The sequence below is a fragment of the Astatotilapia calliptera genome, chromosome 18 (genome assembly GCF_964374335.1).
Source record: "Astatotilapia calliptera chromosome 18, fAstCal68.1, whole genome shotgun sequence".
Classification (NCBI taxonomy): domain Eukaryota; kingdom Metazoa; phylum Chordata; class Actinopteri; order Cichliformes; family Cichlidae; genus Astatotilapia; species Astatotilapia calliptera.
In genome coordinates this window covers 17,265,694-17,291,999 of record NC_137439.1, presented here as the reverse complement: position 1 = coordinate 17,291,999, position 26,306 = coordinate 17,265,694, and the positions used below count along the sequence as shown (strand labels likewise).

The window sequence follows — 26,306 nt, the reverse complement described above, 5'->3', positions numbered from 1 at the left end:
CTTACATTTCAAGTGCTGAAAACAGACAATATATGGAAATTTTGCTTGATTAAACCCCTGTAGTTATTATTTGGAAATTAATTAATCAGCCAAATGCATCCACTGTCTCATATCAGCAGCAATACCATTTTCTTCAGTGCAAAAAAAAAAAAAGAAAAGAGAAAAAAACCCCATCATTGTATCACTCAGTATGCCTGACTATATACACAAGTTTTCCAGGATTTAGACATAAACATAGACTTTATTAATCCCACACTGGGAACATTAATTTATTACAAGGGTCAGGAAGAAAAATGAATTAGTTATATTAGAAAAATAAAAATCGAAAAATAAATAACAAGAATAGTGTACATAGATGCCAAAACACTATGTTATATACAAATGGTCATTATACACTGTAAAACAACAACAAAACAAACAAACACCGAAATGTATGTACATAGAGTGCAGTAGGTGTGACCATTGAGGTCTTTCATTCGTATTATTTTACATATTTATTTTATAAACGGTGGTGTTCAGCTGCGTGCATCTTCAGATGGACGATTTGCATTTTCCTGGAGTAAAAGTGAAGTGACACGAGGCGACAGGACAGAAAGCTGTCTGATTGTTGTGAACGATCAACGCATCACAACTCGATTGGTCAATATCATGACAGAGGTCGGCGACGCACCAATCAGCAGAAAGAGCGATGAGACGCTGTCCATTCAGCTCTCCGCTCGCAGTTCACCGTCTTACGAGAATGGGCGTTTGAGGGTGGGGTGACTCAGCCGGAAAACAGCCTTTTTTTTAACACCTTGTAACCTGCGGATCGGAGTTCACTGGTGAGTGAGATTTGCTTTTACTGAAAATTTTCACTGTGGAATTTGAATTGAAACGTGCAACGGCGAAAATCAATGCAGAAATATGAACGTATTTAAGCGGCGGTCGCTGTTTTGTACCGTGATGTTGCCCGGGGTCAGGACATACGTCGGCTGTCACAGCACTGTCAAAGTAATGGCAGGAGAAAATATTAGCCAACTGTAACTTGACGGTTAGCCGGAGAAGATGTAATACTGTATTTATAAGTCACGTCTACCTTCGTAAAAGTCTGTTTGATAGCATTAGCTTGCTTTTCCAGGCAGTCTGTCATTTCTAATACAAAGTTGAGTTAGCTTCATTTACGAGACTTGGTGCAGCAGCTAGCTGCTCGGTGGCGGTGGAGGCGCTTAAAAAATCTCAGAAAAGAGGAGCACTGTTTGGTGTTTTCCCTCTTCAGCAACCACAGCTAAAAGAAGGGACAGAAGAAATGAAGAAGGGGTCACCATAGACGAGTGTCGCCTTTTGTCTTGGGTGCAGATAATGCCCTTTCTAAATGCCAAAGGAAAACTTTCTTTCTAAAGTAGCGGGTTAACAATCTCTCAGGTCTTAGGAAAAGACTCCTCGCAGTCTAACAGGGTTTTTCTCCCTTAATATCATCCTAACCCGTTTTTCTGGAGATCATAACCTCTACAACCTGCAGCTCGGATTAACAGAGGTGCATTTGGGATCCTCTACCAAAGGTTGGTTAGCTCTTAGTGGGAAAAGGGCAAGCACAACTCTGCCTGATGCTTCACAGCCCAGTGTTGACTCATTGCAGGCTAACGTATAGCAACACTTACTGTAAGAGCATCATCTTCCAGATGTGGGCTGACATGCTACCCCACCCTTACAAAACCCTCAGCAAGCAGCATTCACAAGACAAAAAAAGCTCTCGGCTGTCTGGCTGCTCCCTTACACTTAAAGACTTATGTTAAAAAAAAAAAAAAAGATTCACTTATTGCTCTATATATGACGTACTGTGTAGGAATGTGGGGAAACACAAGGCGAGCAGTCTTTTTACTACTAAAAAAAGCCATATGAATGATAACAAACTCTATGACTAGTCAGTAAATCCATTATTTATTCAATTAAATACACAGAAATTCAAAGATTTAGTAGACTATAACATAGTTTAAATGATGTACAAAGCATGCAATCCACAATTACCACTTAATATCCAGAAGCTGTTTAAAATGAGGGATAACAAACACAAATGACGATGTATGATGATGATTATCCAGTTTAGTGTGAAGATGCTTTAAGTACTGAGAGTTCATCTGTAGCTGGATTTGACATGAGCGATTTATTTCTTTTTCTTATTTAGTTGCGATTCTTTTTAAAATGTTCCTTTTTTGCTGATTTTAGGTGTTCCAAAAGTCTCACCTTTAACCTATACCCTTTTGGATTTCTCATTAATTTCTTGTCATATAAATAAACTGAATAAAGATAAAGAATTTGCAGCCTAAATGCATTTTTACTCATAGTCTTACTCAAGTCTGACTCAACTAACATATTATTAGGTTAGTAGAACTTATGAGTTAACTTATAGTTGTACTCCTAAAATTCCATGAATGAATGTTAAATGGTCACCATATTTCCACTCTCAGTATTCCTTGTCTTACCCCATTTAAAACTATTTCAAGGGATTATATAAGATTGCTGTTTCTCAAGATTACATTATGTGACACATCATTTGATTGATGTATATATTTTCATTTTAGTGTTAGGGTACATCCATACTAAAAACTATGCTTTAGTTTTCAAAACATGTAATTTTTCCTAATCTGTCTCGCATCCACACAGCTTAAAGAGACCGTTTTGAAAAAAGCTTCTGACACACTTTTAGTTGGAAAACTCCAGCATTGGATATTTTAGTCCAAACATGCTGATGCTTTTTGTAAAGGGATGACTGTGTTCACCTCATGATTGGGTCCTTTAAAATTGAGCCAAAACAATCTAGCAAAGCTCACAAACCTTTTATTTCTACTGTCCCACTGCCATGACTTAATCAAGCAATGTCGCTGTTACTTATCCACAGTTTTGGTCAGAAGTTTACATACACTCATCATGGGCAGGAATATCATGGCAATCAGCCTCAAACATATATATGTACACCCACACTAATGATTTGTTTAAATGTCTCTTAGCAAAAGCATCTAAACCAGATGCTTTTGGTAGCCATCAACAACCTTCAGTACCACTTATGAAAAGATTTGAGTGAGTGAATATTTGTGAGCCTGTATATATACTTTGATCCTGTGTGAATTAGAAAAGATGTGCACTTTACGCTTCCCTGTTCCTGCTCCTTTTTTGTTTTTATAACCTACCATACAGTGTTTTAGCATCTAATAGGCGTTCATGTTAATGGATCTACTCTACTTTTTATTTCAGTCAATAACTATAAGTGTGTTGTTTTTTTGTTGTTTTGTAATGTAGTGGTAAGCATCAGCTACCTGCCTCAGATTGCGATGATACTGTACACATTTAAGAAAATTTCTGTTCTTTATTTCAATTTCTTTTTGTCAAGTGCAGCACGGAGGAACATCCCTCTGCAGTTGAAGTAAGCAGTAATAGACCCAGAGGATGTGTGTGTTTATATTTCATTCTTAGGGCTTTACAACCTGACCATATATTTAGAAAAAGCTATGCATGCTCCACCTCTTCAAGCCCTTCAGATTGGGAAGTGATAAGTTTATTCCTGTGACAGCCTAGAGTTGACATTAACCCACCCACCTTGCAGTGACACGGTATGGTGGGGGTACAGTTTCTGGCCACTGGGACGAGCACACTTTCCTGTTTTCATGCCTTCCCTGAAGTTTGACCATGACATGCTTTCACTGTGTGCTGCTGCCAGACACAAAGCAGACCTCTGTGCTTGTGTTGTGCCCAGCGTGCTACGGTATGGCTGTCACTTGTCAGTCTGAAAGGGCTTCTAGCATTACCATAGTGGAAAAGTAGCATTGCATGCCTGTGGCTGTCAGTGGAAGTGTCTGCAATTCAGTCATTAATGAGATTAGTCTTGGTTATGCCTTGTGTTCAGCTCTGCAGGAATTTGTGTAGACTACTACACAAAGACTACTTTTGACCCAGCAGAGCAGTGGTGTCAAATTCATTTCAGTTTTGCGGGCTGCTTGCATTTGAGTTTGCTCTCAAATGAGCTGAGCCCAGTAAAACCAACTACTAGCAATGTGGGCTTAGTTCTTAATATCTCATTTAAAAAAAAAAAAAAAACCTCACACCAAATATATTCAGTAAATTAACAAATAATGAAGTGCAGCCTCAGTCTTTATGAAAAATAAGAGCAAACTCAGCTTTCCACACTTAGTTTACTGCCATGACATAGTCATGAACTGTTTTGTACTCTTTAATGACTAATTGGAAGTATCGATGACTTCTTTACATTTATTTCACAATTTGGACTCTTGGGTGTTCCTTGTGCTGGATGTTTGACACCCTTACAGAAGAAGAAGAGGGAATGTCTTTCAGGGTGACCGCACAAGATTCCCAAGTTAAATTAGAGATTAATATTATGCATACTGTTCACTGCCTTGATTTATTTCTGTTACCTCCATCTGAGTGATTCAAATGGAAAAAAATAAGACTCATAGTGTAAATTATGGGAGCAACTTCACAGTTAAATCATATAGGAATCTGCAGCTTCAGATTAAAGCTCTTTTGCATTGTTGTCCAAATGTTGAAGCCGTATAATTACTGTTGTGAGTGTACAAAAAGTAATGCATGGAATTTTGACATGTTGAAGGCCCTGATTTATACTGATGTGGACATTTGTAGGGGGGTAAAAACTGATCACAGAAGGAGAAAACAACATACACCTAAAGCAATAAAACTGTCAGGAGAAACTGCTGTAAGACCTACCTGTCCTGTGTTCTGGACCAGAAATGTACACATCCTTCAGCAAGTGACATTTCTGTCATTTGTTTGGGAAGAGTTAGCGGGTGCTTTCCAAGCTAACAAACTGACTGCACCCCCTGGGTAGTACAGCCTTCAATGCCTCAGCTGCTTCTCCAACAGAGATGGATTTTTTTTTACATATAAACAACTGTATTGGCTGTGTATGTCTGTAAAATACAAACTGGAAAAGCTGATGTCCACAGCCTTCAGCAGATGACATAAAAGAAAAAAAAATTGAACCAGAAACAGAAAACTGATGTTTTATTTTTTTTGTTTGTTGTTGTTGTTGTTGTGGTTGTTGTTGTTGTTTTGATTGTATTAAAGCTGTTTGCTAGTGGAGCAAGAAAGATAGGTGTTATATTCAAAAGTGCTTTCATCACCTGGCAGTATAATGAAAAAAAGAACTAATGAAATTTCAGATGATAGAGAACAGATGACTATTTTCTGCACATGTAAGCACAAGTGTTCTTTTTAAACTTTGACTTGCCCTTTGGTATGTCTTGGATACAAAAAATGTTAAAAGCTGTTGTCCTATATCATTTCATAACTAAGTTAATAAAACTCTGTATATTCACTGGCCACTTGCACCATGCTAGTACAGGATTGGATCTCCTTTTGCTTTCAAAACTAATGGGTTTGAGCTTTGTGACATAGTATGTTATCTGTTGGAAGCAGCCATTAGAAGATTGGTACACTGTGGTCATACAGGGATGGACGGGGTCAGCAGCAGTACTGAAGCAGGCTGTGGGATTTAAACAATCCTCAGTTGGTACTCAGGAGCCCAAAGTGTGCCACGACAATATCCCAAAAACGGGTTAAACCACTGATGCAATGCTGGATGGCTCTATGGTCTGACCCTACCATCTAAATGTAGCAACAGAAATTGAAACTCATCAGACTAGGCAACATTTTTCCAATCTTCTGTTGTCCCATTTTGGTGACTGAATTGTAACCTCAGTTTGCCTTTTTGAGTCTGACCATTCTCCTGTGATCTCTGGCATCACTGAGGCATTTTCAGACAATGAGCTTTTCTTTTTCTGACCATTTATTTAGTCTATAAACTCTAGAGACTGTTATGTTGGGATCCCAGTAGATCAGCAGTTTCTGAAATACTCCGACCTGCCTGTCTGGTACGAGCAACCATATTAAATTCAAAGTTGATTACACTGCCTTTCCTTCCCATTCTCAACTTTTTGAAATTCAGCAGGTCGCCATGACCCTGTCTGCATGCCTAAATGCATCGAGCTGCTGCTGTGTAATGATCTGATTAGAAATTTATGTTAATGAGTAGTAGGTGTACCTAATGTAGTGGCCTGTGAGTGTACATATGGGGCAATTAAAAAAGAAAGTCCTTATATTTATACTGAAAATTGTATTATCAAAAGACAAGAAGTGAATAAAACTGGACTATATATATCGTTTTCCATTTTTAAAACATTCATCTAGAGTTAAATTTATTGATTTATAACTGTGACCTCAGCTTTGGCCTGATGGTGGCACCAGAGTTCTATTTAAGAGTTTCAGCTGAGCACAAAGACTGTTGACTCTGAATTGTGAGTATTTGACATTAGAAGCAGTATTGTTGATTTTGACAGAAAATTGTTGGCCCCTGCATCAGAGTGAGTGTTGACTTGAGGATCAAATTCCAGTAAATAAGCCCTGCTAATGTTTAACGGAAGTTGCTCCCTTACATTGCAGGCCAAAAACATGCTGACATGAAAAAGTCCAGTCACCTCAGGTGTGAGTTTACCTTTGGACCAATGATGGTGGTGAATAGATTGTAGGATAGACCTCAAAATCTGTACCTGTATTTCTTGCACCATCACCGTTTAAGTTTATATGTAAACTGTAAAGGCCTGTCCTCAGACTCAAATAGCAATTGGGTCTTCTAAATAAAGGAGTGGCAGAGAAAATATAAGAAACAGTAGGAAAGAAATCAAGGCAATAGAACAGAAGAGCAGAAATGCTTCATCTTTGTCCTTTGAACATAGTTTGTGCATAAAATCCCTGCATCTTTGCTTAACTGTTTTCAGCAGGTAGCGTAGTCCCCTGCTATTATAAAGCTTTTCATCATCCCTGTTAAATACCGTCATGTGTACTATTGCATTCTTGATTACTAACCATAACAGGCTGGACTGATTCTATTTTGATATTATCAGTTTAATGCTGGGCTATTTGCACAAATCATTATTCTTATAGTGTGAAAAAGAAATTCATTTTTAAAATCAATACAAATGAGATATTTGTATTAGTTACATTTATTTATGTAATGCCTTTTACAGACATAAAAGTTACAAAGCGTTGTACAACAACTAAAACCAATAGAGAGTGACTCACACTTGTGTTTAAAATATATAGAGCTCACTTTTTAGACCTTATTTCTGTGTCCCATTTCACTGTGGTTGCCCAGCAGTGATAAAAGCAACACAAAACAAAGCAGTTTAACACCAACACATTGGTAACACAAACAGAAGAGAGCTTAGCAACCACAGGACTGTTGTTTGCACTTAAACCACAGACCCGTGCATACTGATTTATGATGTTCATGTGGTTTATAATTACATTTATTACACACATTTTATACATTTTAACGTATGTTACAGCTGAATTATAGACTGATTAATTGGTTTGCTGTTGAACAGAAAATTAATCTGTAAATGTTGAAATTGGGAATGGACCTATTCTCAAATTATGGTTGATGCTGATTTATCATATTTGTTCATATAGTCTTGTTTGTTATTCATTTCCCCTTTTGTGTCAGGCAATCAAATCAAAAATAATATGAAATAACAGTTTTAAAGGCTTTACATTTACATTTACATTAGATTTCATGACATTTGAAGACACCACTTGCATTTTGGGTAATGGTTATAATGCACTGATATATAAAGGCCAGTATTTGTCCTTGTGGCTTGTATCAGTGATTGAAGTGGTGTGTTTATATTTTGTGTCATATCAGTTTTTGATGGCTAAATGATTTAAAAAAATGTACTAAAGAGCTAGAAAAGTATAAGCAAGGAAGCAATTTATTTATATAGCACTTTCAGAACAACTCCCAGCTGAACACGAAGTGGTGTACACCTGACATGCCAGAAATGATACATTGAATAAGTAAAAAATAAAATAAAATAAAGATAAAAATTAAAAAACAAGATGATAATTAAAATTACATTTAAAATAATAAAATACCCTGGCTTTCACTGTATGACCACTACGTTGGACTCCAGCCCCCCTGTGACCCCAAATTAGGTTAGCGGTTTAGAACATGGATGGATTGCTTTGTTTCTCTGGAACAAAGGTGAAATGACTATCGTCAATGACATAATTTTGATTTTCACATTAGCTTCACAATTGGTACATCCCAAATAATGGTGATATTTTTTATTTTATTTTACTGATTGGACATTTTGTGATTATAAGTAGATTCCTCAGATCATTTAAAAAGTAAAATAAAATGGATTCTTGTTCTCGGTTGATTTACTGGTGATGATGCCGAGTAATTGATGTTGATTAGATCGATAGTTTGCATACATGCATCATGGTCATGAGGGTTATGCTAATTTGTAGCTTTTAAAGATTCATTTGAGCTGTTCTTTTTCCAGGGTGGAATTGTTGTAAACCATTAATCTTAAATGACTTTTAAAAAACTAAATTTTGTGAACTGGTTTGAACTTATTTTGGATTTACTCTAATCCGCAGACCCTCAAAAATATTCATGCACCCCCACTAAAATTTGGTTATATGTCTCTTAGCAAGTTGCTCTTCAACCAGACTCTTTTGGTAGTCATCAACAAACTTCTGACATAACTCTGGCTGGATATTTGAACACTTCTTACGAGAATCGGTAGAGTTGTTGGTTTCGTGGCACAGACCTAGCTTTAAGCGTAGTTCATAAATTTTCAATGGCATTGAGGTTTGGGTTTTGGAAGTCTATTCGAGTCTATTTTAGGTGAAGTTGTACAATTTGGAGATAGTCTTCCTTCATTATTCTGTCCACTTTGTGCAATATACCAGTTAGAGGTGGGAATCACCATACATCCCATGATACGATATTATCACAATACTTAACGCACGATACGATATTATTGCGATTTTTAAAAAAAAATATATATTTTGCAATATTCAGATTCTGTACATAAGGTTAAACTTTATCAATATTCATTTTATCTAATATCAAAGTCTTGCACTCAGTCTTTCTCTCATTTCAGTCAGTTTTATTGTTGACAAACTGAACGGTTTGTATTACAGTCTAGTCCAACTTAACTGAATGCAACCATCTGGTACAATTATAGCTATTCTAAACTATGCAATTTATGAAAACTATGCAGCCCATTCAGCAACTGAAGAATTTGAAAGTAAATTAAAACAAAATATAAATTTACATTAAATAAAAAAAGTTTTAAACTTAATTAAGATAAAACATATCTTAAATTAAAATAAGTAAACTGTCATGTTTATTGCTGCCAAAAAAAAGTTAAACACATTTGGACAGTGAAGGAATGTCAGGATTCTTGCTCAGAAAAAGGATCAACATGCTCTGAGCACAAAAACCATTTTTGTAACAAAATATCGATTTCTGCTGTCCCTGTATCGATACATTATTAGCAAACAAAATATCACGATACTACACAGTATCGATTTTCCCCCCCCACCCCTAATACCAGTACCACTAGACATGATGCCCCAGAACATAATGCTACCACTACCATATTTTTTAAAAATGTATGCTGTACAGTATTTCCACCCTGGAAAAAGAACAACTCAAAGAAATCATTAAAAGTTAACCGGATATTCATGCCCATGATGAGCGTGTGTAAACTTCTGACTGAAATTCAGTTAGTAATCAAAACAGCATTTTATCACACACCATGAATGGACATGATTTCATCACCAACACTACTGGGTATCGTTTGCCTACATCTGCTTTAATACCAATCAGCTATCTGATGATCTAATTAAGGTGAAGTGGATGTGCTGCGTCTTCCCTTTATTCCCATCCCTTCTTTTTAGCTGATTGGTTGTCGCCTCTGAGTTTTTTTGTTGTTGTTTTTTTCCCTTCTTTTAATAAATCCCCTCGCCGCACCTCAAAAAGCGACGAGCATCACACATCGATCTGACCTCCCCGGCGATACTTTTCAGCACTCAAGTAATCAATGAAATTTTGGTGTACTGAAATAGCCCACCATAGGGAAAACAGGCAGCCAACCCCGCGAGTCACGTGGTACAGGGAGCAGCAACGTCATTAGGGCAGAGATTTGTGAGGAATAAGCAGACAGAAGGAGAGAGAGCCCCGGAGGTGCGGCACTTTCTTAGCATTTTGCATCGTTCCTCTTGCTTTTTTTCCCTCGTCCCCCCTCGGCCAGAGAGAGAACAGAGTTTCTGTTCAACATTTTAGAGACCCAAATGCCCGGTCCCACCCAAGCCCTTTCCCCAAATGGAGAGAATAACAACGACATCGTCCAGGACAACGGAACCAACATCATTCCTTACAGGAAAAATACAGTGCGAGGAGAGCGCGCCTACAGGTAAACCAGTGAAATGTCGCATTTGGTTTAATGTCAGGAAAAGAAAATCACACCGCTGCAGACCCCCCCAAAAAAACCCGCAATCCGGCCTCCTCCTCTTCTTCGGCGTTTTCCTCCCTGCACCCATCCGCTTTTTCCCCCCACTCACCAATCACACTCCCCTGTCATGTTAGCCCTCTGTACCCGACACTGTGTCGTAAATCGCTCTTAAGTTAGCTTAAACCCTCCCCCTGCTTCTCCAGTAGCACCCGAAACCACTGCTGGGACTAGCATGTAACGCTGTCAACTGTTTTATTGTATTTGGTGGTGCGCAATGGTACAGGCACGTTTTTTGGAGGAGTGGGTCCAGCTTGTCAGATGACAGGACTACACAGACAGCTCCTCCTGTTCCTCCTCCTGCTGCTGCTGCTAGAATATTCCCATCGTGACTTGACACTCCGCAGCTACTGAATCCCCCCCACTGTCGCCATTAATATGTGTCTGGGTGATGTTGTACTGTGGGTGTCTGTAAGGGGGAGACCCTCTACTAAGACTTGCCGCACAAGCCCGGTTTCTTCTTATTGAATTGAAGCATCATGCCCAGCCCTGGTGTCGGCAGGCTATCCCTGCAAGGCTAACAAAGCATGCTAAGCGGCGCATACATCCGCTTTGTTGACATGGAGAGGGGCTGGCCCAGTTTCCTTCCTAGAGCCGAGGCTCTGCTGCTGCTGCAGTGGTCTGATAACCCAACTTTAACGCTGAATGGTTGGGGTTATTATTATGCTGCATATCCTGGTGTCTGTTTGAGGGGGATGCTTTGGCACCATATTATCGCGGTTATAAAACCACCAGATGGGTGTTTCTTTTAATGCAGCTGTTCTTGTCTGTGAAATGTTGTAAAAATTAGAATCAGTATTGAGATCAGCTCGACTTCTTGCATTGAGGATTGTAGACCTGCGAACAGCCTTTGGAGAAGTGAGATTGTGGGTTTTAGAGAAGGCCTCAAGGCAAAAACAGCAGTCAGTGAGAAAATAAATGCTTTATCTTGCTTTCCTTGCTGTTGGAAGTCAATATTGTAGTTGAATTTAGTTTTTCTTTTTTTTAATTCATTGCACAGCTTTGCTCCTTGCACAGGAACATTATAAAGCTGCAGTAATATGTGCAATGACATATTTGCATGTTTATATATTACTGATTGTGTTTTAAAGAGCTCATTTCCATTATTATGATGCTCTGTTGCAATTCTCTGAATGATATTTTTTCATATTTCAGATATTCTCAGGTGGGATGTCCACTCATGTGCAGACTTTCCTTCCACAATATCTCACGCTAAGAGTTAACAAATGAATTAGGAAGAAATAACTGTTTTGTTGACTTCTTTTAAATGTGTAGCTTAAGGGTCAAAGTTTGAGTTTACTGATGTATCTTTGGCACATTGCATGCTTTCAGTATGCATACTGCAAGTAGAGCAGGTGCCCTGAGGCCTCCAAAGTCACAGTTTTGCAATTCGATCAAATCTAATCAGCCTTTGCAACAGCTTCTGTCTGCTCCGCTGTGCAGGAAAAGTCAAATTAAAAGATCCCTTTTTCATCCTGCAATGTATTATAAGTAGAGCTGGGCGATATGAGATTTTTTCATATCACGATATGTTTTTTTCATTTCAGGCGATAACGATATCTATCACGATATAAGCCAAATAACTATATTTGTAAGATTTAAATGTGCCGTTGCTCACAAGTAAAATGTGAAATAATCAGCAGCTTGTTTTGATTTAAATATTTATTTCCCATAATAAGTTCAACAGGGTAGATGTACTTAAGGAACATGAGACTTTTTCAGATAAATAAAGGCAAATATTGCAAACTACACAAAAGGCAGCCGCTAAAGCGTTTAAGTTTCAAAATAGAACAAACGAAACAGACTACTAAATTGTCAATTCCACTTAGAAACAAAATATTAATTCTAAAAATAAATCTTAGTTTGTTTTACAGAAGAACAGACAAAACTGACTAACTTTTGTCAATATCAAATAAACTGAGAACTAAAAGGAAATTCTCAATCTCTCCTTGTATAGCTTAGCTTTTCAAACAGTTTTAAGTTACTTTAGTCTGACAAAAGCCGAATGACGAATTAGCGCTTCCAGTCAGAGACTGAGGCTACGTCCACACGTACACGGGTGTTTTTGAAAACGGAGATTTTCCGTTTTCGTTTTAAAAAATAATCCCGTCCACACACAAAGGCAGAAATGAAGGAAAACGCTGCTATGAACATGCCAAAGCAGCAGGTGGCACTAGATTCCTAACCGTGCAGAAATGTTGGCCAATCAGAAGTCTAGAAGCCTCGGTGGGAAAAAGTAAACAAAGCTGGGGCATAGAAGCAGACCCGAGTCGTATGTGTGGACGGACAGTAACTGTGTGTATATGTAAGCATTTAAACACTGCAGAGTAGAATTAACAGTAACAGTATTGTAGAAATTCATTTCACCGAAACAATAACGTGGCGCACAGTGTGACGCATGCACCAGTTTATTGTATTTCCAGACTTGCTTTCGTGCCGAGTAGCGTGCAATTTACAGTGCACGCTACTCGGTTTTTTGTCAGACTTGAAATAGCCGAAATACCTTCACACTACGGAACTTCTATGGCTCTTCCGTTCGACAATCTCTCCGGCATTGGAACCGTCATCTGTTTTCTCTTCGGTCACGCTCGGTTGATTTTTCTAGTCGGCACACTCATTTCCTCCATGACGCGCTGGCTCCATTACCCACTGCCTGCTTCCCAAACAAACACACGTGCGGCTTGGCACTTGTGCTGTACATAACAAGTCATGCGACGTGACGCTGCGGCTGTGATTGGTTCGGCTCTGCGCTACTTAGTTTGGATTGGCTGACCTTTTTTTAAAAATGTTTTTTATTTTAAGAGGACAAGAGCGGCGAAGTCTATCGCGATAGCTTAATTTCTCTATCGAGTAAAAGTTATATCGCGATACATATCGTTATCGTTCTATCGCCCAGCTCTAATTATAAGTATCTACAGTAGATCATCACCTCACTCAGTCATTGATTTGGTTAAAAAAAACAAAAAACTGCTCAGATATTTTAAGGAGCTTGGAAATAAAGGGACTGGACTTCTTAAAGACATTTCACCTCTCATCCGAGAAGCCTTTTCAGTTCTAAAACCAAAAGGCGGAGAGTCCCTGCTCAGATATGACTGTTTCTTAAAGTGTATAGCAAAGAACTGTTTATGCTGAGATAATTGAATCTGCTTTGAGTTTGCAGACAAAGTTACCCCCACAAACCCAGGGTAATTTCTTGAATTTATTGCTGTGCTTTTGTCCCGTGTTCCACTGCTGTGTGGTTATTTTAATGTGACTTATCTTGTTAAGCAGATAGTCTTGCATGCAGAGATCATTTTGCCCAAGATAACATTGATTCATGCCAGATTTCAATCTCCAAGCCCAAACTTGTATTTCCAGTATCAAACTGTGATCTTATCTGCACCTCTACTGCTTTGTGTTATAGTTTGCCTAACAGTCTATGACAGACTGTTAGGGAGGGCTTTGGACTCTGTGTGTCACACCTGAGGATGATAATGTGGACATTAGTATTGTTGACATGTAGCAGCCAGGGGTTGGGTGGCATTGGGGGGTTCAGAGTATGTTTTATGCTGCTGGGCTTCTTTGCGGGTCAGTCTGGGCATGTGGAGAAATGCTAAAGATCAACTCGTGTGCTATGTCTAGATGCAGTCTCACTGTTTGCTTTCCAGGCTGAAGATTTTATTTAAGAGATTATACAATTCTGTATAGTTTAACTGATTGGGCTAAACATGAGCAAAGCAGTTAGGATTTGTTTGGCCAGTAGTTGTTCTAATTAACCAACATTAACTGTCCAGCAGCTCTTTTTTTGTGGCCTTTTTAAAATTTGATTTGATTTTTAGATCTCGTCTTTGTGCTTTGAAATAATTTAAGCTGGGCTGTTTTATTGTATATTGAATAGTCAACTGAATTTGCATTAGTATAAACTGTTTATTGATGTTTTTTGTGTATTACCAATTCTTATTTCACTTTCCCAGGGACTGCAGATAGCTGAGTCTCTGAGGAGACTTAAAAAAAAAAAAAAATACATCGTCTCACAGTAAATAGCAGCCCCTTGTCACCATGTCTTAAAATCTTAACCTATTTAAGAAGTTGTCCCATTTTTGAAGACCAACAAACTGACTTGAGACAGAAAGAAATAGGACATCTATCACAGCAACCTAGCTTTTGTTTTTCAGTGTTGTTTCCTTTCTATTGCAGTTGGGGGATGGCGGTCAACGTATACTCTACCTCAATAACCCAGGAGACTATGAGCAGGCATGACATTACTGCCTGGGTTAACGATATCCTCTGCCTAAACTACACGAAAGTGGAGCAGCTCTCCTCAGGTGAGAACAGACGGACCTTTAAAAAGAAAGGAAAAAAAACTTGTTCTTCTCTCTCGCTTCAGCTCATCCTCTTCCTTCCTCCTCCTGTGCCCGACTCGCTGTCTGAAATGGGGGGGGGGGTGTGTTTTTAGTGGTTGGTCTTCGCCTGAATAGCTTTCGGTGTAAGCTGGCGGTTAAAGCAACCTGTGGAAACATGTTCACCTCTCCCTGGAAGAGAGTTGTCTATAAATAAACTCTGCCGTGTGCTCTCCTGCTGTGACCAAGTAATCCAATTTCAATCACCCTCTGCCTACACAAACACATGCACACCCACCCCCTTTTTCTCAGGGTGTGGTTTGGTGTAGATGGTTTTCTCATGAGCTCCCTGGTTGGGTTCATGTGAGCTTTACCTAAGGTTGAGCTGGTGTCCTCTTTTCAAATGGATCACTAAGCTTCAGGTTATGTGAGCCATGTTAACGTGAAAGCTCATTAATATTTGTCTTTTTAAAGAAATGAGGTCAAGGATCTGGACATGAAAAGCCTCACATGTACAAAGGCAGGCATAAAAAAAAAAGAATCGTAGACTGTGTGCAATAACATAAGATGTACTTTATTTATCTCCAAACTTTGTGAATGCTTATGTTACAGCAGCTAAAATTTAAGATTAAACACTGCCTTTAAGAAAATGGGTTTATAGTATATAGATCAATAAGATAAAATGCGCTGTGACAAAACCGGTCATTCAGGAGGAAATCTGAGTACAGCCGCTACTCCTCTGACCAAGTTGAGGTGGTTCACCTAGGATGACTCCTAGGTGAAGTGTTTTGTACATATCTTGCTAGCAGGACAGACCCAGGACAGGCTGGAAAGATGAAATAATAGGTAATAATATATTATAACAAAGTAAAATATCTCAAATTTAACCAAGAAAAGAAAAAAAAAAGCTGGCTAAACGTAGTAACAACACAGTAAATATCAAATCACATTCAAGTGACTCCGTATAACAGTGCAGTGCAATAAAGTTGCTTATTGTACACAGTTTTAAGTGTTCTGACTGCAGAGTTTATTTAAGCTGTTAACACGGGAGAACAGATGATTCCCTGCCCGACAGACGTGTGTATTTTAAAGAGTTATTGCACGAGTAGAAAAGATTTCCTGTAACTGTGGTAGCACAATCAGTCTGTTAGAGATTAAGTGGTGCAGAGTGTGGTCAGGATTATTCACGGCATGTTTTTCAGTGTTCTGCTCTCCACCCCCACCCCCCCACATACATAATTATTCTTGTGGTGCTTAACTATTTTTATTATTAATAATTCTTTAGGAGCTGCTTATTGCCAGTTCATGGATCTGCTCTTCCCTGGCTGCATCAGTCTTAAGAAGGTCAAGTTTCAAGCTAAACTAGAACACGAGTACATTCACAATTTCAAACTGCTGCAGGCATCCTTCAAAAGGATGAACGTGGACAAGGTGAGTGTCCTGAATATCTTTTACTTTTTTTTTTCTTTTTTCTTTTTTTTTTTTCATCTCGCTTTACTGTTCGGGGGTTTTAACAGTCTTTTTTTTTTTTTTTTTTTTTTTTTTTTTGTTCAGATTATTCCTGTGGAGAAACTGGTCAAAGGCAGATTTCAGGACAATCTCGATTTCATCCAGTGGTTTAAGAAGTTCTTTGACGCCAATTACGACGGCAAAGATTACGACCCAGTTGCAGCCAGGCAGGGTCAGGATGCCATCCCCCCGCCTGATCCCGGTGAGCAAATCTTCAACCTGCCAAAGAAGTCTCACCATGCAGCCAGTTCTCCTACCGCAGGTAAGATTCAACTGATGAATAAAACAAAACGAAGGTTATAAATCATGCATGTATGCTTACTGTTATCTGCACATTTTTTTGACACCTTTGCACTGGATGTATAGGGTATCAAATGGCTAGACTGTTACTTTTCCTGCTCATATATCAGCTCCTGTGATTATTGGGTCTGATTTGTCAAGTTTACACTCAGATATAGTGACAAGCGACCCTTTATTCATAAATATTTCTTCGCTGCAGGAGCATCCAGGTCGAGCTCTACTACTCCTAAGTCTTCAACGCCAACATCCAGACCCTCTTCCGCCAAAAAGATCCCCACATCCGTGTCAACTCCTGCCAAAGGAGAGAAAGAACTGGAAGCACAAGTCACGCATCTTACTGAGCAGGTATGTCTGTGTACAGCTCAATTGTGAGCTTTTTTAAAAATGTTAATTTTTTATGGTAAATGGCCTGTATTTATATAGCGCTTTACTAGTCCCTAAGGACCCCAAAGCACTTTACATATCCAGTCATCCACCCATTCACACACACATTCACACACTGGTGATGGTAAGCTACATTGTAGCCACAGCCACCCTGGGGCGCACTGACTGAGGCGAGGCTGCCGGACACTGGCGCCACCGGGCCCTCTGACCACCACCAGTAGGCAACGGGTGAAGTGTCTTGCCCAAGGACACAACGACCGAGACTGTCCAAGCCTGGCCTCGAACCGGCAACCTTCCGATTACAAGGCGAACGCCCAACTCTTGAGCCACGATCGCCCTTTTATAAACCTTTCAGCTGTAAACGGCTGGTAGGGCAATAACAATACCGTAACGGGTGGCGGCATGGACATCCATTTGTGAATGTGATAACTTGAAAATGAGGAAATGTAGGATTTTGAAAGTGATAACACAGGTGTATCTATTTAAAATCTTGGATGAGTTTGAATCTCAGTGACCTCAAGGTCAGAGGTCAAGTTTTCTGAAAATCTTTTGAATGCAATAACTAAGTAGGAAGTCACCTAGCATTTTTAAAATTGTTACTCAATGTTATTGTGACTCAAATAACTGGATCCTAATTTATTAACATCATAGAATGATAGACTGTAGAATTTATTGTATGTTTATCTAAGGGCCAGTTTATGCTCACTGCTCTCACCAAATGACAGAAGTGATGTCACTTGCAGTAAGGCATGGCATGTTTTGGCATTTTTTTCGGCCAGCCGTGCATCTTTTCAGTTTACGTAGCTTTGGAGCTATTGCAGCCTCAGCTATTTAAAAAAATTGACAGGCTTGAGGCAAGGCTGTCTATATGGGCATATATATGACACATGTATGCAGGGATTCCCATATGGTACAGAACTCATGGAGAAAGATTTCTACAGCAGCTGAAGAAGATCGCAAAGAGACAAAAGCGCCACAGTGACGAGTAGAAACAGACGTAGCTGTGCAATATCAGCACATCGGTGTGAGAAGTGACCAATGCGGCGAGCATAAATAGGGTTGAAGACTCTGTCTCTGTCAGGCTGTCAGCCAGCTCCCCTGCATTGAATCTCCCATATGTTACTGTGGTGTGATCACTGTGTAAATCAGCCTGCATGAAGCTGCAGAGACACACAACCACTAATCAATGTGAATTATATTTGATGTGTCATAATCAGTTGCACTAATGGAAAACTGCCCGTCACAGTTGGCATCGTGTTGGAGTTGATGTGAAACTGAGTCTGAATTTACTATGTATATATTTTTGAATGGAACTAAATTTGAAAGACGAGTCATTTCATGTTGAAGTACAGTCGTTAAGTGCAGGAGTTTTGACACATTTTTCACTCCAAATTGCCCACATTTGTATTACTTGGTCTAATATTACAGGTCTGTAAGTAAACTGTCTTTTCTCTTTGATAAGATATAGTTTTATCTTCAGTTGTCTGCATGTTGTCCCTCCAGGCTTTAACTGTTTGGTCGTGGTTGTGGTCCAATGTAAAATTGGTTGGTTGGCCCTCACTGAATCAGGTTGGTAATCAGTGTGGGCGAATGACAGAATAAAATTGCTGTTTTCTAGCTTCCTGGCATGGTCCTCACTGACACTGATTCGTGTTCCTCCGTCTACTGGATTAAAATGGAGGGTCGTCTCTTCATTTACTCGTTGCCATGGTGAATCCTGGTATTGGAGCTCCATTGATGATGGCTTTTCTTCTGCTACACATACGCTTGACTGAGAGAGAACATACTCAGAAATGATTCAATAATAACTAATAGCTGTGATCAACTTCTGTGGCACTCAAAACTCAAACTGAGTTTGTTAAACCTGCTTTGTGGAACATGGCCAAAGTCGCCCCCTGCTGGCTAAGAAAGGGTGCAGATTTAAGGCACTTGTACATTTCACTTTTCAGATCTGGAGCTACATCTATCTTTTATATACAGTCTGTGTCAAATTAGGAGTCAGACCTAAATCCACTTCTCACTCTGTGGATAGACTAATGGTTCCTTAGAAAGCTGGTATAGAAATAGGCTGTGATTAATGTTACACCTGACGCGTCATATTTGGAGATTCAAAGTACTAGAGATTTAAAATCTTAGCAGACATTCAACTTGTTTCCAAATATTAAAAATAGCACTGAGGCCTTTTAAAGGCACTGTATGTGGTTGGTTTAAAAAAACAAAAACAAAAAAAAACCCCTGTGCATACAAAGCTGCTAAATGCTGTGTGGATATTGTGTAGTTGTTCCACTCTGAGATCCAAAATGTTGCTGGCTGCATTAAATTTGGTACAGTACATGTCAGATTCAAGCCAAGGATTAAACTAAGAAGAAGCGGGCTTGGAGCTCTTGTGCAGTGACCACAAGCCAGAAAATGCTGCCAGGCAGCATTTGATTTTTTTATTTGATTTTTTTTATGTACATTTGTTAAGCAGAAACTGGTGAATAGAAGACAAAGACTTAACTGATCGGTAGATCCTTTACTGATATAATGATTGCATTCAATCATTCAGAGCTGCTCTAGTGCTCAAATCACATGTAACTGAAGACAACTTGTATCAGTTAAACAGTTTATCTTGAGTCGTTTTCTTAGAAAGAATCATTCGGATCAGTTTTAATCAGCTTTGTGTTTCTTCTCTGCTTATCTTTTAACGTTGTGAGTCTGTTCAGAGTTTGTGTGTTTTGAAATGCTTGAACATTTATTTTTGCAGGTGAACACACTAAAGTTGGCACTGGAAGGAGTGGAGAAGGAGCGAGACTACTACTTCAGCAAGCTGCGAGAGGTGGAGCTGCTCTGTCAGGAACAGGGGGAGGAAAACGCCCCGTTTGTCGATCGGCTAATGGAGATCCTGTACGCCTCCGATGAGCAGGTCAGTCCAGGCCTTTAGATTGATCCAAGCAGGATCGTGCTCATTCTTTGTTGAGGAAATCATGTGGATTTAATTCAGTGTTTGTGTGCAGTCACATGCGCTTGCCTCAACTCTCTCTTTTCTTTTTTAGGAACGAGGGGAGCTAGCTGAGGGCGACGGACAGGAAGTGGACCAGCAAGCCCACGAGGAGGTGCCAGACGATCAGCAGGAGGAGCAGGATGAATACTGACTGCCATCATCCTTCACCGCAGTTACACCCCACTCTCTCTTTATTTTATTTTTTTAATTTAATTTTTTTGACTATGTGAGAACTGTTAAAGGATTTTGATTTGTCCTCATTTTTATTTTTCATCCTCTCCGAAACTGAGCACATGAAGAAGCCTCCTGAAAGAAGCACCATCACAGGTTTTTGTTTGGGTTTTTTTTGTACCCCTCTGCTCACTGTTCAATGTTTCTTGTGACTTTTGGTGAACTGCTGTGGCGGGTTTGTGGCAATGAGCTCCACCAGCGGACAAGCTCAGACCATCAGAGGACTGTGTGGGCGCAAAGTCAATTCAAATCCTGCAGTTGATGTGATGAAATGCTGAAGTTTAGACAGGTAACCACTACCTGTCAGTGCAAGTGTTAGACTCCCTGCTATTTTTATTTCTTTTTTTTTTTTTCATATCAACAATATTAATCATAAGAATGCAATAAGCAAAGCCCTGGAAGGGCTCGTAGTAGCTCTTATTTAACCTCCTTCCATATGTTGCACTGACATTTGACTTCGTATTGGACAATCTGTCCATAGACCCTCACCGTATTTATTATTGTTGTTGTTATTAAGACTTAGGAATAGTGCAAGGATCTGAATTGCATCCTCGTGAAGGAGGATAATAAAATGTAGTTAAATCCCAACTGTATGACTGTGTCACAGCTGTCATTACAAATTACAAGATTTCAGATAATCAGTGTGCTCGGCTTAGCGTTTGTTCCCACCACACAAGGTGGCTTTAGTGATAGAGATTTAAACCGTAAACATAGGGAAGGAAGAAACATTGTGGAGTAGTCTTATGATGAAGCAGCAGTTTTAAGTTGTAAACCTCCGCTGGAACTGTTGGGATATTTTTTATTTTTTATTTTTTTTTAATCACAGGTCTTAGGGAGATGTCAGTTCACTGAGCAATTTGTTACACTATATTCCAGTAAGTACATTGTATACCCTTTCTTAATATTGCATTTACTAATATTGAACTGGGCAGTGCACCATGATGCTTTAGTCATATATTATTGTGTAAATGAAAAAGAATGTAAACATGTACTGTCAATAATTAATGAATGGTAAATGTTTTGTTTTCTTTTTTTATGTCCCACTCATTATGCATTCCCCGACAAAAAATCGTGTTGCATGTTTGCATTTTATTTGTGAATAACTTGACCTGCTTTTTACATATTTAATAAAAAACAAAACAAAAAAAAACATGTTAAGTGAGCTTTTGTATGTTTAACCTGCTCTTTGAAAGATGTTGAGATTCGAATGGATTTGCTGTAATAAAAATCACCTTTTGAGTCCACGGGAGGTTGTTGTCCGTCAATCCATTTTCTTCCACTTACTCGGGGCCGGGTCGCAGGGCCGCCGTCTAAGCACACTAGAGGTGAAACTATGAAACAGGAAGTGAGAACATAACTAAAGCTTAAGTGAACACTTAACTACAACAAGAACTAAAGATGCCAGTATACTCAAGAATATATAAAGATCTATGAATGACAAAAAAATTAAAAAGCTTTAAAAAGACCCAGTCATATCCAGTATCATCACAGAATGAGCCTGAATTCATTTAGCATGACCTGAGATTTAATTTATTCTGTAGCTGATTTCAGACAAAAGGAATTACAAATCAAATTTTATCTTCATTTTCCAAATTAATCGGGGGCTTTAAGGGGACAGGTAGAAGGTACAGGACTTCTTTACATCTGTGGACTGTGGAATATTTAGTACTGAGGGATTTACACAACAGGACTTGTTTCACAGGTGGCATCCTATCATGGTACTACGCTGGAATTTACTAAGCTCTTGAGAACGACTCATTCTTTCACAAATGTTTGCAGAAGCAATTTGCATGCCTAGGTGTTTGATTTTACACACCTGTGTCTATGGAAGTGATTGGAACACAGTGAGTGAGTGAATACTTTGGGCAATCCAGGCTATTCGGGGCCTGAACCAGGTGTAGGACTGGACTCTCCCAAACACGTCACTATAAGACTGGACTCTCACACACGTCACCACACGCACCACCACACATTTCCTATAATCCTATAATTCCTATAATTTATAATCCTTATCTTTATAATCTCTTCTGCTATTTGCACATTCTTTACTGTAAATTCCTAAGTTAATTTGTAAATTTTTGTAGTAAATTGTAAATATTGTAGAACTTTTCTTCTGTCATTTAATGGTCGGGCATTGTACAGCTACAAGCATTTCACCCCCATGTCATACTGTGTATGGTTGTGTGTGTGTGACAAATAAAATTTGAATTTGAATTTGAATATAGTGTATCTAGTACAGCATTTATAGTTTGTTTTAATCAGCAACCAAAAAAACCTCTTTCTATATTATCATTTATTAGATTTACTACAAACCATTTTTCCCCTTTGCCTTCAAGTCAAATGTTCTTGAGAAAATCACAAACATCTATTTATTTCGTTTTCTGTTTAGTTTTATTTTCCAATTAAGAGGCAATTTATGTGAACAACTTAGAGTGTCCAAAAAGTGCAAGGTAAAGACCTCACAGTTAGGGCTGGGCCATATTATACCGTTCACGGTAATACCGGTATAATTTTAGGCAACGATAGGAAAATGAAATATCGCGATAGAATGGGAGTAAAACACGTGCGCAGTGCCTTTGTTTTCATACGCACATGGCCGATTGTTGAGTGAAACAGATGAACCAGAATTGGTTTGTAAAAATGGTGCAACTTCCGTGATGTGGAACTGGTTTGGTGTTTGTCCATCAGATACACAACAAAGCACATTTTTTTGCAGAACATGCAAGCGGCCGTTGTTATTGTCATATTTGTCGGACTAAGATGCTCTTAAATCTGGGCGTAATCTGGGTCCTAAACTCCGTATGCTTCAGGTCAAACAACACTGCAGCATCACTTAGAGTTAAAAACTGTCTAAATTCTTTCATCTTTAATAAAACGATCAGCATTGCTGCTTTACCAGGTGTAACTATGAAGTTTAACTTCCAGGCATCCATGAAAACAAAAGTTATTACATTTAACGGAGTTAGAAGTTAGCAGGAAGCTAGCGGAAGTTAGCTCGCTAGTTTCGCTAGTTACCTAAGCATGATATAGCATGTTCTGACTGAGAGATTTCTGAAAAAAATCAAACGTACAGCTCTGCTATCACTTCCAACATAAATGAAGACGGGAAACTAAACAGCAGTGACGTTTGTAGGGTTACTGAAGTTGGGCTAGCTGGTATATAATGATGTGCTACGTGATCGCTAGCGACACAGCTATGTTAGCATAACATAAACAGTGAAGCTGGAGGACGAACACTAACACTTTTCCACTTATAAAAGTTAACGTGAAGGTTCCTCATGGTTAGAGACAAATGCAATCGCATGGCAGGATACTGTAAACGGACCAAACTTCAGTCAGGAGAACAACTGAGATAATCCATCCACAATACGAGGTTAGTCATTAATATACTGCGACAACATGGGAATAGAGCAGCTGCCAGAGAATTCAACATTAATGAATCAATGGTACAGAAGTGGAGGAAGCAAGAAGAATGAGTTTAATAAAGTTTGATTTATCTGACTGCTTTGTTTCGCTTAATGTGCCTTATAATCCCGTGCACCTTATGGTCCGAAAAATGCATACTGCACACTGCAGTTTAATGTTGCAAAGCACCTCTTTTTAACTTCAGTGGATATTATACATGGTTATGCTCAGGATATGTCAGCCCATTTCTACTGGAAATGCCTTTTGGTTAAACTGTCAGCAAGGAATTTGCATTTGCACTGTTATATTTTTATAAAGCTTTAATGTACATAAAAACCAGCTTCTTGTTTAAGTGAAAATAAATGGAAGGTTGTCTTTTTGCGCTAGTAATGTTGTGGAGTTGTATTTTGTCTCGCATCAATTATATCGTCGGTTATATCGTTATCGCAAATTTTCAAATATATATCGTGATAAATATTTTTGGCCATATCGCCCTGCTCTACTCACAGTATTAGGGAGGAAATTGACAATCAGACAAATGTAATCTTTCCAGTGTGTCACCTAGGACCACCTAGGACCACCAAGGACCACCAAGGACCACCAAGCGGGAAGGAAAAACTCCCTTTTACAGACTGAAACCCCTGGCAGAACCAGGTGGTAAGGGGTGGTCATCTGCTGCAGCCTATGTACTTATATTTTGAAAAGAGGGTTGTAACTTCGCATGTAAATAAATATTTCCTTGTCTCTGTTATTCAGTGGTTATGCAGCAGGCGACTGTCTTCCTTAAACCACAAAACATGGAAGAGAAGATTCTTGGGTTGATTTTTTGAGCTGTGCTTTTAAGGCCTCCAAAATGCCTGGAACGACAGTCACATCATTGTTTTCCATCACAGTCTGAAGCACATATTTCGATCCAAATTTGTGACACAGTTCTTTATAGATTCGGATGTGCTAATTTTTTATTTTTACAGTATTTGGTACCGTAACTCAATTCTTCTACAATCCTCTCCTTCACATAAGTCACTAATTTATGAAAAAATATGTTTGCAACTGATGTGTAGGTTTTGCTAGCAGTGTGGCAGACTAATTTTGCAAGACACAAGGTTAGAAAGGTCTGGTCAACTCAACATTTAAGAAGCAGTGGAAGTGGATATGTAGTCGAACATCCCAAGGAATTAGCTCCCTCTGTTGTAGAGGTCTCTGCACAGTCCTGCTCAAGATTTTTTACTTCAGTGATGCAAAAATCAAGATTGTGGCCATGCAAAGTTTAGCAAGCCAAGACTCATTTCATTGCTGTCATAATTTTCGAGCTCATATGGAGCCCTGGATCCTATCACATTCTTATTGTGTAAAAAGAACCTTTCACACAATAAGGCATAGTATTTAAACCAAAATTTGTGATGGATAGTTCAGTTGCAGAAAAAAAGTGTTTAGATATTTTACTTAAAGTAGGTTAATAGTTCAGAGGTTGTACATTGTAATATATATGAAGTAAAATGACAGTTTTTAGAATCATATACATGATGTCATTGGATAACAGTTACTGATTTATTGCTGTCTATGTCTTTTTCATGTCGCAGCTATTGATTATTTTAACTATTTATATGTTGTTTAGTAGCTTGAGTTATAATAATCCACTTAATTTTCGGAATAATACATAACTAAAGCATTTTAAAAAGTAGTAAGAAGTAGAAGAGTAAGAAGTGCAATAATTGGATTCAAAATGGGAGTGGTTGTAGCTCAGAAAGGTAGAGCAGATCATCTACTACTTGGAAGGTTGGTGGTTTGCTGGTTGCTCTATTCTGCACGCCAGATACCCTTGGACAAGATATTGATTCCAAGTTACTTTCCGATGCATCCATCAGAGTGTGAATATGTGTCAAAGTGCTTAAGTGTTTGTATGTATGTCTGGGCTACTCTAACATTCTTTGTATGAATGGGAGAATGAGGCATAAAGGGCATTGAATGCTTGGGCAGGGAAGAAAAGCTTGAAAAGCTTAAAGACTTTTAAACAGTTATTGTTATTATTAAAGAGAAGGTCCCTTTGCTTCCATGCAAAAATGAGAAATGCATTAAAGAGGCTTCCACCATAGATTCCAATTCCAATTAATAATAATAATAATGATAAAAATAATAATGACAGTGTGATATGACTCTTTATAAAGAGTAGTAACTTGGCCTGTATATTTACTGTAGTAATGATTTTTGGACTTTTACCTGTATCAGTAGAATAATATACCCTTTGGTACGTATTTAAACTTGTGCAGTTCAGCCTAGTGCAGAAAAGCAAACTCAAGAAGAAAACTGTATTAAGAGTTTCAAGAAAAGTGAATCAATCTAAATTTTACAGGCATAACTGAGTGATTTGGTGTGAGAATCTCACCCATATCCGCCTCCGGTCCACGCTGGTGAGTTATGAAACGCACCTCCAGATTGGGTAAGCGCCACTAGTTTGTTCCTGCGCTTAGCAAACTAGTGAGGGAGGAAACACTGGTAACTTCACAAAGATGGGTTCGAGATATATTATATTTCTAATGACGCTTTGGGGACACGCACACAGACCACTTCAGTAACTCTGCATTGACTGTTTTTTTTTTCTCAATGAGTTCCAGGAAGGTAAGAAGTCTGGTAACTAGCTAGCCAGTTAATGCTACTCAATGGAGTATAGCTAGTTAGCTTTAGCAGCCCATGTTATCCGGTTTTGCCCGCCCACAGCGGAAAGGGGTTTACTAGCCAGGCATGTGTTGCTAGAATCATATTTTAACTATTAATAACAGCAAATATAGCCACTGTCATTTGTAATTC

At 38.8% G+C, this 26,306-nt stretch overlaps 2 protein-coding genes and 1 long non-coding RNA gene across 9 annotated transcripts in view; 2 read left to right on the top strand and 1 right to left on the bottom strand.

Moving 5' to 3' along the window:
- The first annotated feature begins 688 nt into the window (after positions 1-688).
- On the top strand, positions 689-21,340 carry mapre2 (microtubule-associated protein, RP/EB family, member 2). 3 transcript variants are annotated; one of them, XM_026150501.2, is made up of 8 exons: positions 727-821; positions 3,370-3,397; positions 14,547-14,674; positions 15,975-16,120; positions 16,244-16,460; positions 16,698-16,843; positions 19,629-19,787; positions 19,918-21,340. In XM_026150501.2, the coding sequence occupies exons 3-8, from the start codon at positions 14,554-14,556 to the stop codon at positions 20,014-20,016; spliced, it is 888 nt and encodes a 295-aa protein (XP_026006286.1). In that variant the 5' UTR covers positions 727-821; positions 3,370-3,397; positions 14,547-14,553; the 3' UTR covers positions 20,017-21,340. The 3 variants fall into 3 exon arrangements, with proteins under 3 accessions (XP_026006287.1, XP_026006286.1, XP_026006285.1); XM_026150502.2 differs by lacking the exon at positions 3,370-3,397 and having other exon boundaries at positions 689-821; XM_026150500.2 differs by lacking the exons at positions 727-821; positions 3,370-3,397 and adding an exon at positions 9,988-10,274.
- On the bottom strand, positions 16,198-26,024 carry LOC145421864 (uncharacterized). The gene is made up of 3 exons (XR_013903238.1): positions 25,885-26,024; positions 21,329-21,427; positions 16,198-16,471 (listed from the first exon to the last, which is right to left on the bottom strand). It is a non-coding gene; the product is annotated as an uncharacterized LOC145421864 (long non-coding RNA).
- spidr (scaffold protein involved in DNA repair) overlaps positions 25,976-26,306 on the top strand; it is a 42,880-nt gene continuing 42,549 nt past the window's right edge. For all 5 annotated transcript variants that reach the window (XR_013903237.1, XM_080292778.1, XM_080292777.1 and 2 more), the window contains exon 1: positions 25,976-26,117. Coding sequence is in view for 4 of the 5 variants with exons in the window: in XM_080292778.1 (XP_080148904.1) it covers positions 26,103-26,117 (15 nt within the window). In the remaining variant the exon portion in view is untranslated. The remainder of the gene's footprint in view (positions 26,118-26,306) is intronic.